The sequence below is a fragment of the Salmo salar genome, chromosome ssa17 (genome assembly GCF_905237065.1).
Source record: "Salmo salar chromosome ssa17, Ssal_v3.1, whole genome shotgun sequence".
Classification (NCBI taxonomy): domain Eukaryota; kingdom Metazoa; phylum Chordata; class Actinopteri; order Salmoniformes; family Salmonidae; genus Salmo; species Salmo salar.
In genome coordinates this window covers 5,476,621-5,489,541 of record NC_059458.1, presented here as the reverse complement: position 1 = coordinate 5,489,541, position 12,921 = coordinate 5,476,621, and the positions used below count along the sequence as shown (strand labels likewise).

Sequence of the window (12,921 nt, the reverse complement as noted above, 5' to 3'; positions counted from 1 at the left end):
ATATATATATATATATATATATATATATATATATATATATGTGTATATATTTTCTCATCTACCTTTACTAATCACAGTGTGATAATGTTTGGTATGGGTTGCGTCTTTGCCCATAAAGGTAGACTGGACATGTCTAGATAGTTATATGGCTGTTAGGCCAATTTTCTCAGTTGTTCTCATGACCAGTACTTACATCCTCTGTTTGTTTTGAGGCCAGTGAAATGTTTGGGACAACATTTCGTTTTTGCAAGGGGTGTTGTAAGGCTTAATACAGTTGTATTCCAGCCACTAGGGGGTACTCTAGGGAAGCCCATGGGAAATAAATAAATATAGTTTAAGTGAATTGGGGAGAGGAAGAATAAGAAACACAAAAAAAGGGCTGTAAACTGCTGTTACATGTGCTGACATGAAGTAAACCATACCTTTCGTGTTGTAGTTTATATTATAAGCTCATAGAAAGGGTAACACAAACAAACTCACAAATGATTGGTTGACAATAGAGCCTCCCACAATGCAGGATGAAGTTGGTGAAGAGGAACTGCAGAAATTTGCAGTCAAAGCTTAATGACCTTTGATCACAAAAGTTAATGCAGTCAGCGAAAGTCTGAAAATGTGTGTTCTCATAATGAAAGGCGACAGAAGTTAACTGCTTTCAAGACTAGGCTGAAACTGCAAGTTAAAATGTGCCTACATTTTTGCATAGATTCCTATTGATTTGTTCTGATACAGTACTTTCCAAGTGGAACACTCGGTGAAACGCGGTGTTCGCGTGCAATCGGAACGTACAGTTAAAACGAACGTAGGTTATTTACGTAGAGATTCTTATTGGTTGATTCTGATACTTTCAAATGGGAAACTCAGAGTTCATGTTTCCGAGTTGACGTGAACGCAGCATCAAACATGTACTGTGACGCACACAACGTAATTTCTTGATAACCAAAATGGAGGACTACTCATCCAAGCAATCAGTTGAAAATCTTGACAATCCTCCTAACAGTCGCTTGTTTCTCGTAACAAGTCGATCAGTTTCAGATGATGTTATTCGAGAGAAATTTTCTGTATTTGGAGAGGTCCAAGGTGTATGGGTCGTTAAGGACAAACAGACGAAAGAATCGAAGGGGATCTCCTATGTTAAATTCGCGAAGTCTTCGGAAGCATGCACCGCCATGGAGGACATGCATGGAAAATGCCTGTTAGATGGAACGAAGCCCATTAAGGTTTGCATGCACATAAATCTAAACTTTATGGACTCATCCTCCAAGTTTCTAACATTAACTATTTCCTTAAGTATTTTTTTTATTTAATTGATTCCATGCTGGGCCCAGTTCACCGATAGCGATGGAATGTAGTTTTACCCATGTTTTAACGATGCACGTTTCCTGCAACTGCCCGAAACATCAAGCAGATAAAATGGTCGCCACAGTGCTTCGTCGAAGGTCAATTCATAAAGTATGGAAAGAAAGGGAGCGCTGTTCTCGGATCAGCTTTCTCCGTTCAAATCTTTCCTCGAAGGTGCATCATGCAGAAATCGCTCCGCCATTTCCTGGTTGCATCTAATAGTTCGCAAACAATGTATGTCTAGAGAATCCATTGTACCATCAAACCGCTGTGACATATTTTCAATAACCAGGGCCGGATGCAATTCCACAATACTTACATGATAGACATTAACTGAATATGTTTTTTAATACCACAAATGACCGAAATGAGTGGCTAATCTGACACTGACAAATTGAGTTCAATCTGGTCTGGAATTCAAACAAACAATAGCTCAGGAACACAGATTGTACAATAGAAGGAAGGTGTGTGTGTGCCAGTCAAAAGTTTGGACGCATCTACTCATTCTAGGGTAATATTTATATTATGTTATATATGTATATTATGTTATATGTATATTATGTTATATGTATATTATATGTATGTTATATATTACATTTACATTACATTTAAGTCATTTAGCAGACGCTCTTATCCAGAGCGACTTACAAAATGGTGCATTCACTTTATGATATCCAGTGGAACAACCACTTTACAATAGTGCATCTAAATCTTTTAAGGGGGGGTTAGAAGGATTACTTTATCCTATCCTAGGTATTCCTTAAAGAGGCGGGGTTTCAGGTGTCTCCGGAAGGTGGTGATTGACTCCGCTGTCCTGGCGTCGTGAGGGAGCTTGTTCCACCATTGGGGTGCCAGAGCAGCGAACAGTTTTGACTGGGCTTATATATTTGGATATTTATTTGGATATAACTATGGATTATTTGGAACGAAACCAACATTTGTTATTGAAGTAGAAGTCCTGGGAGTGCATTCTGACGAAGAACAGCAAAGGTAATCCAATTTTTCTTATAGTAAATCTGAGTTTGGTGAGTACCAAACTTGGGTGTCAAAATAGCTAGCCCGTGATGGCGAGCTATGTACTCAGAATATTGCAAAATGTGCTTTCACCGAAAAGCTATTTTAAAATCGGACAACGCGATTGCATAAAGGAGTTGTGTATCTATAATTCTTAAAATAATTGTTATGTTTTTTGTGAACGTTTATCGTGAGTAATTTAGTAAATTCACCGGAAGTGTTCGGTGGAAAGAAAAAAAAGCACATTTTGCAATATTCTGAGTACATAGCTCGGCCATCACGGCTAGCTATTTTGACACCCACCAAGTTTGGGGCTCACTAAACTCAGAATTACTATTAGAAAAATTGGATTACCTTTGCTGTTCTTTATCAGAATGCACTCCCAGGACTGAATTAAAATAATAATATTATTTTGAACATAAATAAGCTGCACATGTCTATAAGCCGCAGGTGCCTACCGGTACATTGAAACAAATGACCTTTACACAGGTTTTAACGAAACACGGCTTGTAACAAAAATAAATAGGCTTTAACGAAACACGGCTTGTAACAAAAATAAAAAATGATCAGTAAGCTTTATTTTGCACTGAGTCAATTCCTCACGCTGCTGTTTCCAACGTCTTATCATCGACTCATTAAGACCAAGCTCCCGTGCAGCAGCTCTATTTCCTTTTCCAACAGCCAGATCAATCGCCTTCAACTTGAAAGCTGCATCATATTTATTTCCCTGTGTCTTTGCCATGATGAGGGTGACAAAATGACTACCGTAATCAGAATGATGGGAAGTTTGAGAGCGCTCAATTTAATCTAAACAGTAAACAAAAAAGTTGTTTGACCTTAACCCATTTGGCAATTTCATTGGTCTAATGAAAGCTTCATGCCGCCAAAAAACTCAGCACGTCACAGAATGTGTTTTTTTGAGAAAAAAAAAAATTTGAAAGCAGGAAAAATCCAAATATTTGCCGCGTCATTGTTTAAGCCGTGGGGTTCAAAGCCTGGGAAAAAACGTGCGGCTTATAGTCCGGAATTTACGGTAATCTTTATGTCCAAATACCTCCATTTGTTTGCGCGTTAGGGTCACTATTCCAAATGCAGAAGGCGCGCGCACTAAAGTCCAGACAAAGTCAAAGTTCTATTACAGTTTGTAGAAACATGTCAAACAATGTGTAGAATCAATCTTTAGGATGTTTTTATCATAAATCTTCAAAAATATTCCAACCGGATTATTCCTTTGTCTTCATAAAGGAAAGAGAACTGAGCTCGTGCTCATGGCCATGCGCGTAACTAAAATAATGACTGACTGCCAGAAACGGCTCTTATTCTTTCCCCATTCACAGTAGAAGCCTGAAACAACATTCTAAAGACTGTTGACATCTAGTGGAAGCCTTAGGAAGTTCAATATGACCCCATAGACACTGTATATTGGATAGGCAATCACTTGGAAAAACTACAAACCTCAGATTTCCACACTTCCTGGTTGGATTTTTTCTCAGGTTTTTGCCTGGCTTATGAGTTCTGTTATACTCAGACATAATTCAAACACTTTTAGAAACTTCAGAGTTTTCTATCCAAATCTACTAATTATATGCATATTCTAGCTTTTGGGCCTGAGTAGCAGGGAGTTTACTCTGGGCACGCTTTTCATCCGGACTTGAAAATACTGCCCCCTACCCCGATGAAGTTAAACAGCCATCACTAACATTGAGTGGCTGCTGCCAACATACTGACTCAAATCTCTAGCCACTTTAATAATACAAAATTAGATGTATCACTAGTCACTTTAAACAATGCCCCAGGTGACCGAGAGCATATAGACTGGATGGATGGATGGATGGATGGATGGATGGATGGATGGATGGACTTGGCCCTAAACTATCTGTAATCTGTAGCCAGTTCTTGTTAAGTCAGCATTTTGTTTTGGGGGGGATAGCATCTAACAACTGGATTTAATACTTTCTTGTGCACGGCTCTGTGATGTAAGGGATGCCGATCTGAATGAGAACAAATATGTACAGTCACGGGTACAGACTTAAGTCAAACTCGTTTGTAATGAAAAACCTAGACTTCTTATTCAAAACCTAGTATATGGTCAAAGTTGGGGGTACGTGGAGAGACTCTGTAATTATGGACCTTTTGTTTTACGCTACAACATCATTACTCATTTAGATTTATTTGCATTAATAAAAGCCCTAGTTGACTATAACTTACTAATGTGTATGTGACCAATACAATTTGATTTGATTTAAAGGATTGTTCCATGTCATTTCAGCAAGCCGTGACTCCCACCATCACAGATTGTTCTGAAATTGTTTCGATTAACATTACAATACATTCACAGCTTTCACAACACACTGTGTGCCCTCAGGCCCACCACTACCACATATCTACATTACTAAATCCGTGTGTATGTATGTTATCGTGTGTATGCGCCAATGTTTGTTGCTTCAGTCTCCGCTGTTCCATAAGGTGTGTTTTTTTGTTTTTTTAATCAAATTTTACTGCTTGCGTCAGTTACTTGGTGGAATAGAGTTACATGGTGTCATGGCTCTATGTAGTACTATGTGTCTCCCATAGTCTGTTCTGGACTTGGGACTGTGAAGAGACCTCTTATGGCATGTCTTGTGGGGTATGCATGGGTGTCTGAGCTGTGTGCCAGTAGTTTAGACAGACAGCTCGGGGCATTCACCGGGTGAGCTATACCTTTTTAAAGTAAAGATTCACCCATTTTGAGTGTAATATTGTTTTTGTACATCTCTGAATGTCGTTCTATCGATTCCCTGGGTCACTTCATGTTTTTATCTTAGCTATTGCCATTCGATGGATTTATTTAAATGTGTAATAGTTCAATGACATACCTTTATTTACATAATTATTCAGACCCTTTGCTATGAGACTTGAAATTGAGCTCTGGTGCAACCTGTTTCCATTTATCATCCTTGAGATGTTTCTGCAACTTGATCGTGGTTCACCTGTTGATTTAGACATAGTTTGGAAAGGCACACACCTGTCTATATAAGGTCCCACAGTTGACAGTGCATGTCAGTGCAAAAACCAAGCCATGAGGTCGAAGGAATTGTCCATAGAGCACCAAGACAGGATTATGTCGAGGAACCGATCTGGGGAAGGATACAAAAAATGATCAAGAACCCAATGGTCACTCTGACAGAGCTGCTGATGGGTGACCCTTCCAGAACAACCATCTCTGCAGCACTCCACCAATCCAATTGGGCCTTTATGGTAGAGTGGCCAGACGGAAGGCACAACAGCCTGCTTGGAGTTTGCCAAAAGGCACCTAAAGGACTCTGACCATGACAAACAAGATTCTATGGTCTGATGAAAGCAAGATTGAATTCTTTGGTCTTGAATGCCAAGCATCACATCTGGAGGAAAACTGGCACCATCCCTGCGGTGATTAATGGTGGTGGCAGCATCATCCTGTGGGGATATTTTTCAGCAGCAGGGACTGGGAGATTAGTCAGGATTCAGGCAAGTGGCACTAAGTTCAGAGATACTTGATGAAAACCTGTTCTATAGCGCTCAGGACCTCAGACTGGGGCGAAGGTTCACCTTCCAACGGGACAACGACCATAATCACACAGCCAACACAACGCAGAAGTGGCTTTGGGACAAGTCTCGGGCTTGAACCCGATCGACCATCTCTGGAGAGTCCTGAAAATAGCTTTGCAGCGACACTCCCCATCCAACCTGACAGCTTGAAGATCTGCAGAGAAGAATGGGAGAAACTCCACTAATACAGGTGTGCAAAGCTTGTAGCGTCATACCCAAGAAGACCTTAAGGCTGTAATCTCTGCCAAAGGTGCTTCAACAAAATACTGAGTAAAGGGTCTGAATATTTTTTCTAATATTGCAAAAATATTCAACTGTTTTTGCCTTGTCATTATGGGGTGTTGTGTGTAGATTGAGGAAAAAAAACCACAATTGAATCCATTTTAGAGTAAGGCTGTAATGTAAGAAATTGTGGAAAAAGTCAAGGGGTCTGAATACTTCCCAAATGCACTGTATACAAGTTATGCATTTTGACTGAATATGACCACTGTTTTCAGGTGTTCATTGCCCAGTCAAGGTCCTCTGGTAGACACAGAGATGTGGAGGATGAAGAGCTCACCAGAATATTTGTAAAGATTCCCAAAACATTCACAGAAGAAGATCTGAAAGACACGTTCAAGGTACGAGGTCCATTGCATTGCATTTTATCACTTGGTGAAATATTTCTGGCCAAAGTGACCAGCCTTACATTTTAGTCATTTAGCAGACGCTTGCTCAAGGGCACATCGACACACCTTGTCGGCTCGGGGATTTGAACCAGCAAACTTTCCGTTACTGGCTCAATGCTCTAAACACCTGCAGCCCTTAAGATAGCAGACCATTATAGATAATGCTCTTTTTTTATATATTTTTTGCTTGTAGGAGTATGGGGACATAGAATACTGTGTGATCATAAAGAATAAAACCACGGGGGAGAGCAAAGGCTTGGGATATGTGAGGTATCATAAGCCATCACAAGCAGCCATTGCCATTGAGAACTGTGATAGAGGTAAGCTGGCATCAGCCCTTTCATTGAAGCCTCAGAAGGATAAACTCAAGTTAAAACACTTTCCCTTTCAATGATTTCACTGTAGAATTTCATTTGTATCAATGTAACCCTTGTTTGTGCAACCAGCCTACAGGGCTGTTCTTGCTGAGCCCCGAAGCAAGAACTCATCTGCAGATAATGACTATCACAGCAGTGGCAGAGCAGAGCACATGTCAAGTGACCTGGGAATGAACCCCTATTCCTTTGGAGTGTGTATGTGAAGTACTTCATTCTGATTCAGAATGTCACCTTTGCTTTCATTTGCTTTAATCTAGCTGTGGTCTTACATCTTCTGTGCTCCCTACCTGACAGCTGACACTGGCAGTTATGCCGTAACTGACTACCGATCCAGTGACCTCATCACCAGGTGCCTAATGGTTTCCTCGAGAGCTAGTGTTACCCAGGAGCAGATTTATGGCCTCTTTGACCTCATACCAGGGATGGATTACTGTGAGATGCAGCGGGATCATTGTGGGCTCAACAAAGGTATTATACATTGATAATTATGTATTTAATAGGAGAAGATGTGGTTAAATAAAATGAGTCACACATTGATTTATCAAGAGTAACACTTTAGTTTATAGATGTCTTTATATTAATGTCTATGTTCATAATGCTTATAAGACATTCTGGAATAAGCCTACTCATTATTTTTGTTAATATACATATTTTTTTACATTCTTATGTAGTGTTACCCACAAAGATTAACACTCCTAATTTTGTATTTAAATTGTTCACATTAATGTTGTTTATGATGTTGCTCATGATGCATGTAAAATGTTTTAATGCCCCCCCCAGGACATGCTGTGATTCGCTACAACAACCTGGGCTCTGCCGTCTACGCTAAAGAGAAGCTGAATGGCTTTGAGTATCCCCCTGGAAACCGCCTCATCGTGGCCCACATAGAGGATGGAGAAGACAGGACCAGGTACAGACTTATCATGTGATGATACACTTAAAATGTGTCAAATGTCTTGATTTTTGTCTATCAATAATGATAATAGATTTATTTGAAAGTAATACGCTTTAAAGCATGATCTTTAGGTTTATTTGATCTTGTACACATTCATTGCTAAAGACCTACTCCAGCCATCCACTCACCCAATTAATGACATGATTTACCTGAGACTGGAAACTTTCGATGTCAGTTACTGGGCATTAGTTAGTTGTTTAGTTGTCGCCGATGTTGTTGAAAGATAGACTAAACTATTAGGATCCCCATTAGCTACTGCACATGCAGCAGCTACTCTTCCTGGGTTCCACATACAAATACATGAAAGTACAGAACAGTTATAGACAAGAACACAAGATATTACACCTGTATATGTATGTATATATGAAAGACACCAAGAGACAACAAAGACACAATTTACACTACATGTTAAGTTTGATCTCATTTAGTCGATTGTTTGGTTGACTGAGATCTCTTTAGTCGAGCAATCGCAATTAAAAAATAATAAAAAATTCATAGTGCACAAGACACCTATCTGATTCGCGCCTGTCTCAGTGGACTTATCCATTGCGAAGGCCACGGGGATGGCGCAGTACATCACTCTAAGACATAAAATTGTATATGTTATATTATGTAAAAATAATGGTGCAACACTAATATGCCTAGTTAAATAAAGGTACAAAAATATATATAATTATAACATGCGCTTTCTCCCGCGTTAGATACGTTCGCTGTCTGTTGGTTCTAAAACATAATCTTCAGTACACCGTAGAATTGGCGCCATTTCCTATGTTGCTATGTGCATAAAAGTTAACCAGCATATTGGGTTTGAGAACAATGCGGTGGAGGCTGCAGCGGCAGAGATGAGGAAACAGCCCTTGCCTTAGCCTAATTGTCTAAGAAATTGAGGAGAGAGGAAACTCCAAATGAATTAGGTCTATAATCAATAGCCTAACTGTTAAATATGCCTGGCTTTATGAATCATCCATATACAGTGCATTCATACAAGTATTCAGACCCCTTTATTTTTTCCCACATTTTGTTATGTTACAGCCTTATTTTAAAATGGTTTACATGGATCAATGTACACACAATATCCCATAATGACAAAGCGAAAACAGGTGTTTAGATTATTTTTGCAAATGTATTAAAAATAAAAAACATGCCTTACATAAGGATTCAGACCCTTTGCTATGAGACTTGAAATTGAGCTCTGGTGCATCCTGTTTCCATTGATCATCCTTGATGTTTCTACAACTTGAATGGAGTCCACCTGTGGTAAATTCAATTGATTGGACATGATTTGGAAAGGTCAGGGAGGTGACCAAGAACCTGGTGGTCACACTTACAGAGCTCCAGAGTTGCTCTGTTGAGATGGGAGAATCTTCCAGAAGGACAACCATCTCTGCAGTACTCCACCAATTAGGCCTTTATGGTAGAGTGGCCAGACGGAAGCCACTCCTCATTAAAAGGAACATGACAGCCCGCTTGGAGTTTGCCAAAAGGCACCTAAAGATTCTCGAACCATGAGAAACATGATTCTCTGGTCTGATAAAACCAAGATTGAACTCTTGGTACTGAATGCCAAGCGTTATGTCTGGAGGAAACCTGGCACCATCCCTACAGTGAAGCATGGCAGTATCATGCTGTGGGGATGTTTTTCAGCGACAGGGACTGGGAGACTGCTCCGTTCTCTCGATCCTGAATAAAGTACAGAGATCCTTCATGAAAGCCTGCTCTGGAGAGACCTGAAAATAGCTGTGCAGCGATGCTCCCCATACAACCTGACAGAGCTTAAGACGAATGGGAGAAACTCCCCAAATTTGAAGTGTCATACCCAAGAAGACTCGTGGCTGTAATCGCTGCCAAAAGTGCTTCAACAAAGTACTGAGTAAAGGGTCTGAATACTTATGTAAATGTGTTTAAAAAATGTTTATTTTTAATTTATCTTTATACATTTGCATATTTCTTAACCTCTATGGGCTAGGTGGGACGCAAGCGTCCCACCCGTGGTGCACTCCATCAACAGCAGGTGCATTTCAAGAGCGGCAAATTTGAATCCAAATAAATGTCAAAATTCAAATTTTTCAAACATACAACTATTTTACACCCTTTGAAAGATAAACATCTCCTTAATCTAACCACGTTTTACGATTTCAAAAAGGTTTTACGGCGAAAGCATAAATTTAGAGTATGTTAGGACAGTACATTTACAAGAGTTGTGTGTAATGTTTTGTCAATTCAAAGACAGGGTCACCAAAACCATAAAACCAGCTAAAATGATGCACTAACCTTTTACAATCTCCATCAGATGACACTCCTAGGACATTATGTTAGACAATGCATGCATTTTTAGTTCTATCAAGTTCATATTTATATCCAAAAACAGCGTTTTACTATGGCATTGATGTTGAGGAAATCGTTTCCCTCCAATAACCGGCAGTCAAGTCAGCGTCACAAATTAAATAATTAAAATTAGAAAACATTGGTAAAATATTATATTGTCATTTAAAGAATTATAGATTTACATCTCTTGAACGCAATCAACTTGCCAGATTTAAAAATAACCTTACTGGGAAATCACACTTTGCAATAATCTGAGCACTGCGCCCAGAAAAATACGCGTTGCGATACAGACTAGACGTCATGTTGGGGAGATCTAAAATCGAAAATACTATGTAAATAATCCATTACCTTTGATTCTCTTCATCAGATGTCACTTCCAGGTATCACAGGTCCATAACGAATGTAGTTTTGTTCAAAAAAGCTCATCATTTATGTCCAAAAATCTCCGTCTTGTTAGCACATGATCTAAGCCAGCCGGACTTCCGTCATGAACGAGGGGAAAAAATATATTTACGTTCGTTCAAACATGTCAAACGTTGTATAGCATAAATCATTAGGGCCTTTTTTAACCAGAACATGAATAATATTCAAGGTGGACGAATGCATACTCTTTTATAACGTATTGGAACGAGGGTACCCAACATGAACTCGCGCGCCAGGTGTCTAATGGGCCATCATCGTTCCATGGCTCTTGTTCGGTCAGATCTCCCTCCAGAAGACTCAAAACACTTTAAAGGCTGGTGACATCTAGTGGAAGCAATAGGAAGTGCCAAAATATTCCTCAGCCCCTGTGTTTTTCAATGGGATAGGTTTAAAGGTAATACAACACATCAGGTATCCACTTCCTGTCAGAAAATGTCTCAGGGTTTTGCCTGCCAAATGAGTTCTGTTATACTCACAGACACCATTCAAACAGTTTTAGAAAATTTAGGGTGTTTTCTATCCATATGTAATAAGTATATGCATATTCTAGTTACTGGGTAGGAGTGGTAACCAGATTAAATCGGGTATGTTTTTTTTATCCAGCCGTGTCAATACTGCCCCCTAGCCCTAACAGGTTAACCTGTTTTTGCTTTGTCATTATGGGATGTTGTGTGTAGATTGAGGGGTAAAAAAAATCTATTTAATCAATTTTAGAATAAGGCACCTAACAATGTGGAAAAAGTCAAGGGGTCTGAATACTTTCCAAAGGCACTGTATAAGTATAATATTGCCACTGACTGTGTGTGTGAGAGAGCGCGAGGACACCTTTGGCCATTAGTTTATTTATATATATTTTTTTAGGGGGTAGTTTTTTTTCGGCCATTCGTTTTTGAGTTGGTCTTTGTTGGGATAGTATTTACCAAAACTGATGGTTGCCATGGCACCATCGGGGTATCCCCACGAGATGGGAAGCCCACCTGCCTACTCTGCCCCTTCAGTACTGTTACACCATATCTTCTTAAGCAATAAAGCTGTTCCTTGACTCAATACTGTTGAAGCTGCAATGTACAAGTACACACCCTGTATAGGATGCTAGTCTATTGCAGGGCCTTACCCACAATCTATCTTGAGTGCCAGGCAGAGACTTATCTGGTCCCATTTTTACAGTCTGGTATGACTCTGCCAGTGGTCAAACTGTCCAACCTTCAAATCTCAGGGAGGACACTGACAAGGGCGCTGAATTGGTTATGCAAGCCAAAGGTATAAATGATATTGTTCCATGTTGACTGAGGCATGCACAATTAAACATCACTATTTTATTAAGGATCTATTTTACTGGCTACCCTTGGTGATCTGAGAGAGACATTGTCCTACATGTAACAGTTATTCTTGTTCTTAGTTATGATCTTATTTACTATCTACAGTGTTCAACTACTGTAGGTTTCTTTGTTAATGGTTTCTAACATGATTTAAATTTACGTCATTTAGCAGACGCAACCACTTTACAATAGTACATCTATATCTTTTTTTTTGGGGGGGGGGGTTACAAGGATTACTTTATCCTATCCCAGGTATTCCTTAACCTCTCTAGGGTAGGGGGCAGTATTTGCACGGCCGGATAAAAAACTTACCCGATTTCATCTGGATATTACTACTGCCCAGAAACTAGAATATGCATATAATAATTGTTTGATTTGGATAGAAAACACCCTAAAGTTTCAAACTGTTTGAATGGTGTCTGAGTATAACATAACTCATATGGCAGGCAAAAACCTGAAGATTCCTTACAGGAAGTGCCCTCTCTGACCATTTCTTGGCCTTCTACACTCTCTTTATTGAAAACTGAGGATCTTTGCTGTAACGTGACACTTCCTACGGCTCTCAGAAGGCGGCAAAACGTTGAATGGTGACTTTGCAGGCCATGGCTGAAAAACAGTAGCGCATTTGGATAGTGGTCGATCAGAGAACAATGAGACTGGAGGCGCGTGCACGAGCCGACACCATGTTTTTATTTTTTCGTCTTTGAACGAAAACAGGGTTTCCCGGTCTGAATATTATCGCTTTTTTTACGAGAAAAATCGCATAAAAATTGATTTTAAACAGCGGTTGACATGCTTCGAAGTACGGTAATGGAATATTTTGAATTTTTTTTGTCACGAAAACGCGTCGGGCGCATCAACCTTCGGATAGTGTCTTGAACGCACGAACAAAACAGAGGATTTTTTAACCAAACCAACATTTGTTATTGAAGTAG

The 12,921-nt window shown here is 39.6% G+C and overlaps 1 protein-coding gene across 5 annotated transcripts in view; it reads left to right on the top strand.

Moving 5' to 3' along the window:
• Nucleotides 1-882: 882 nt before the first annotated feature.
• The window catches only part of LOC106575066 (RNA-binding protein 45), a 50,697-nt gene continuing 38,658 nt past the window's right edge, over nt 883-12,921 (top strand). For 4 of the 5 annotated variants that reach the window (XR_006759967.1, XR_006759966.1, XM_014151213.1 and 1 more), the window contains exons 1-6: nt 883-1,217; nt 6,417-6,539; nt 6,781-6,907; nt 7,034-7,159; nt 7,259-7,432; nt 7,745-7,874. Coding sequence is in view for 3 of the 5 variants with exons in the window: in XM_014151213.1 (XP_014006688.1) it covers nt 942-1,217; nt 6,417-6,539; nt 6,781-6,907; nt 7,034-7,159; nt 7,259-7,432; nt 7,745-7,874 (956 nt within the window). In the remaining 2 variants the exon portion in view is untranslated. The remainder of the gene's footprint in view (nt 1,218-6,416; nt 6,540-6,780; nt 6,908-7,033; nt 7,160-7,258; nt 7,433-7,744; nt 7,875-12,921) is intronic. The other variant, XM_014151211.2, reaches the window with a different exon arrangement.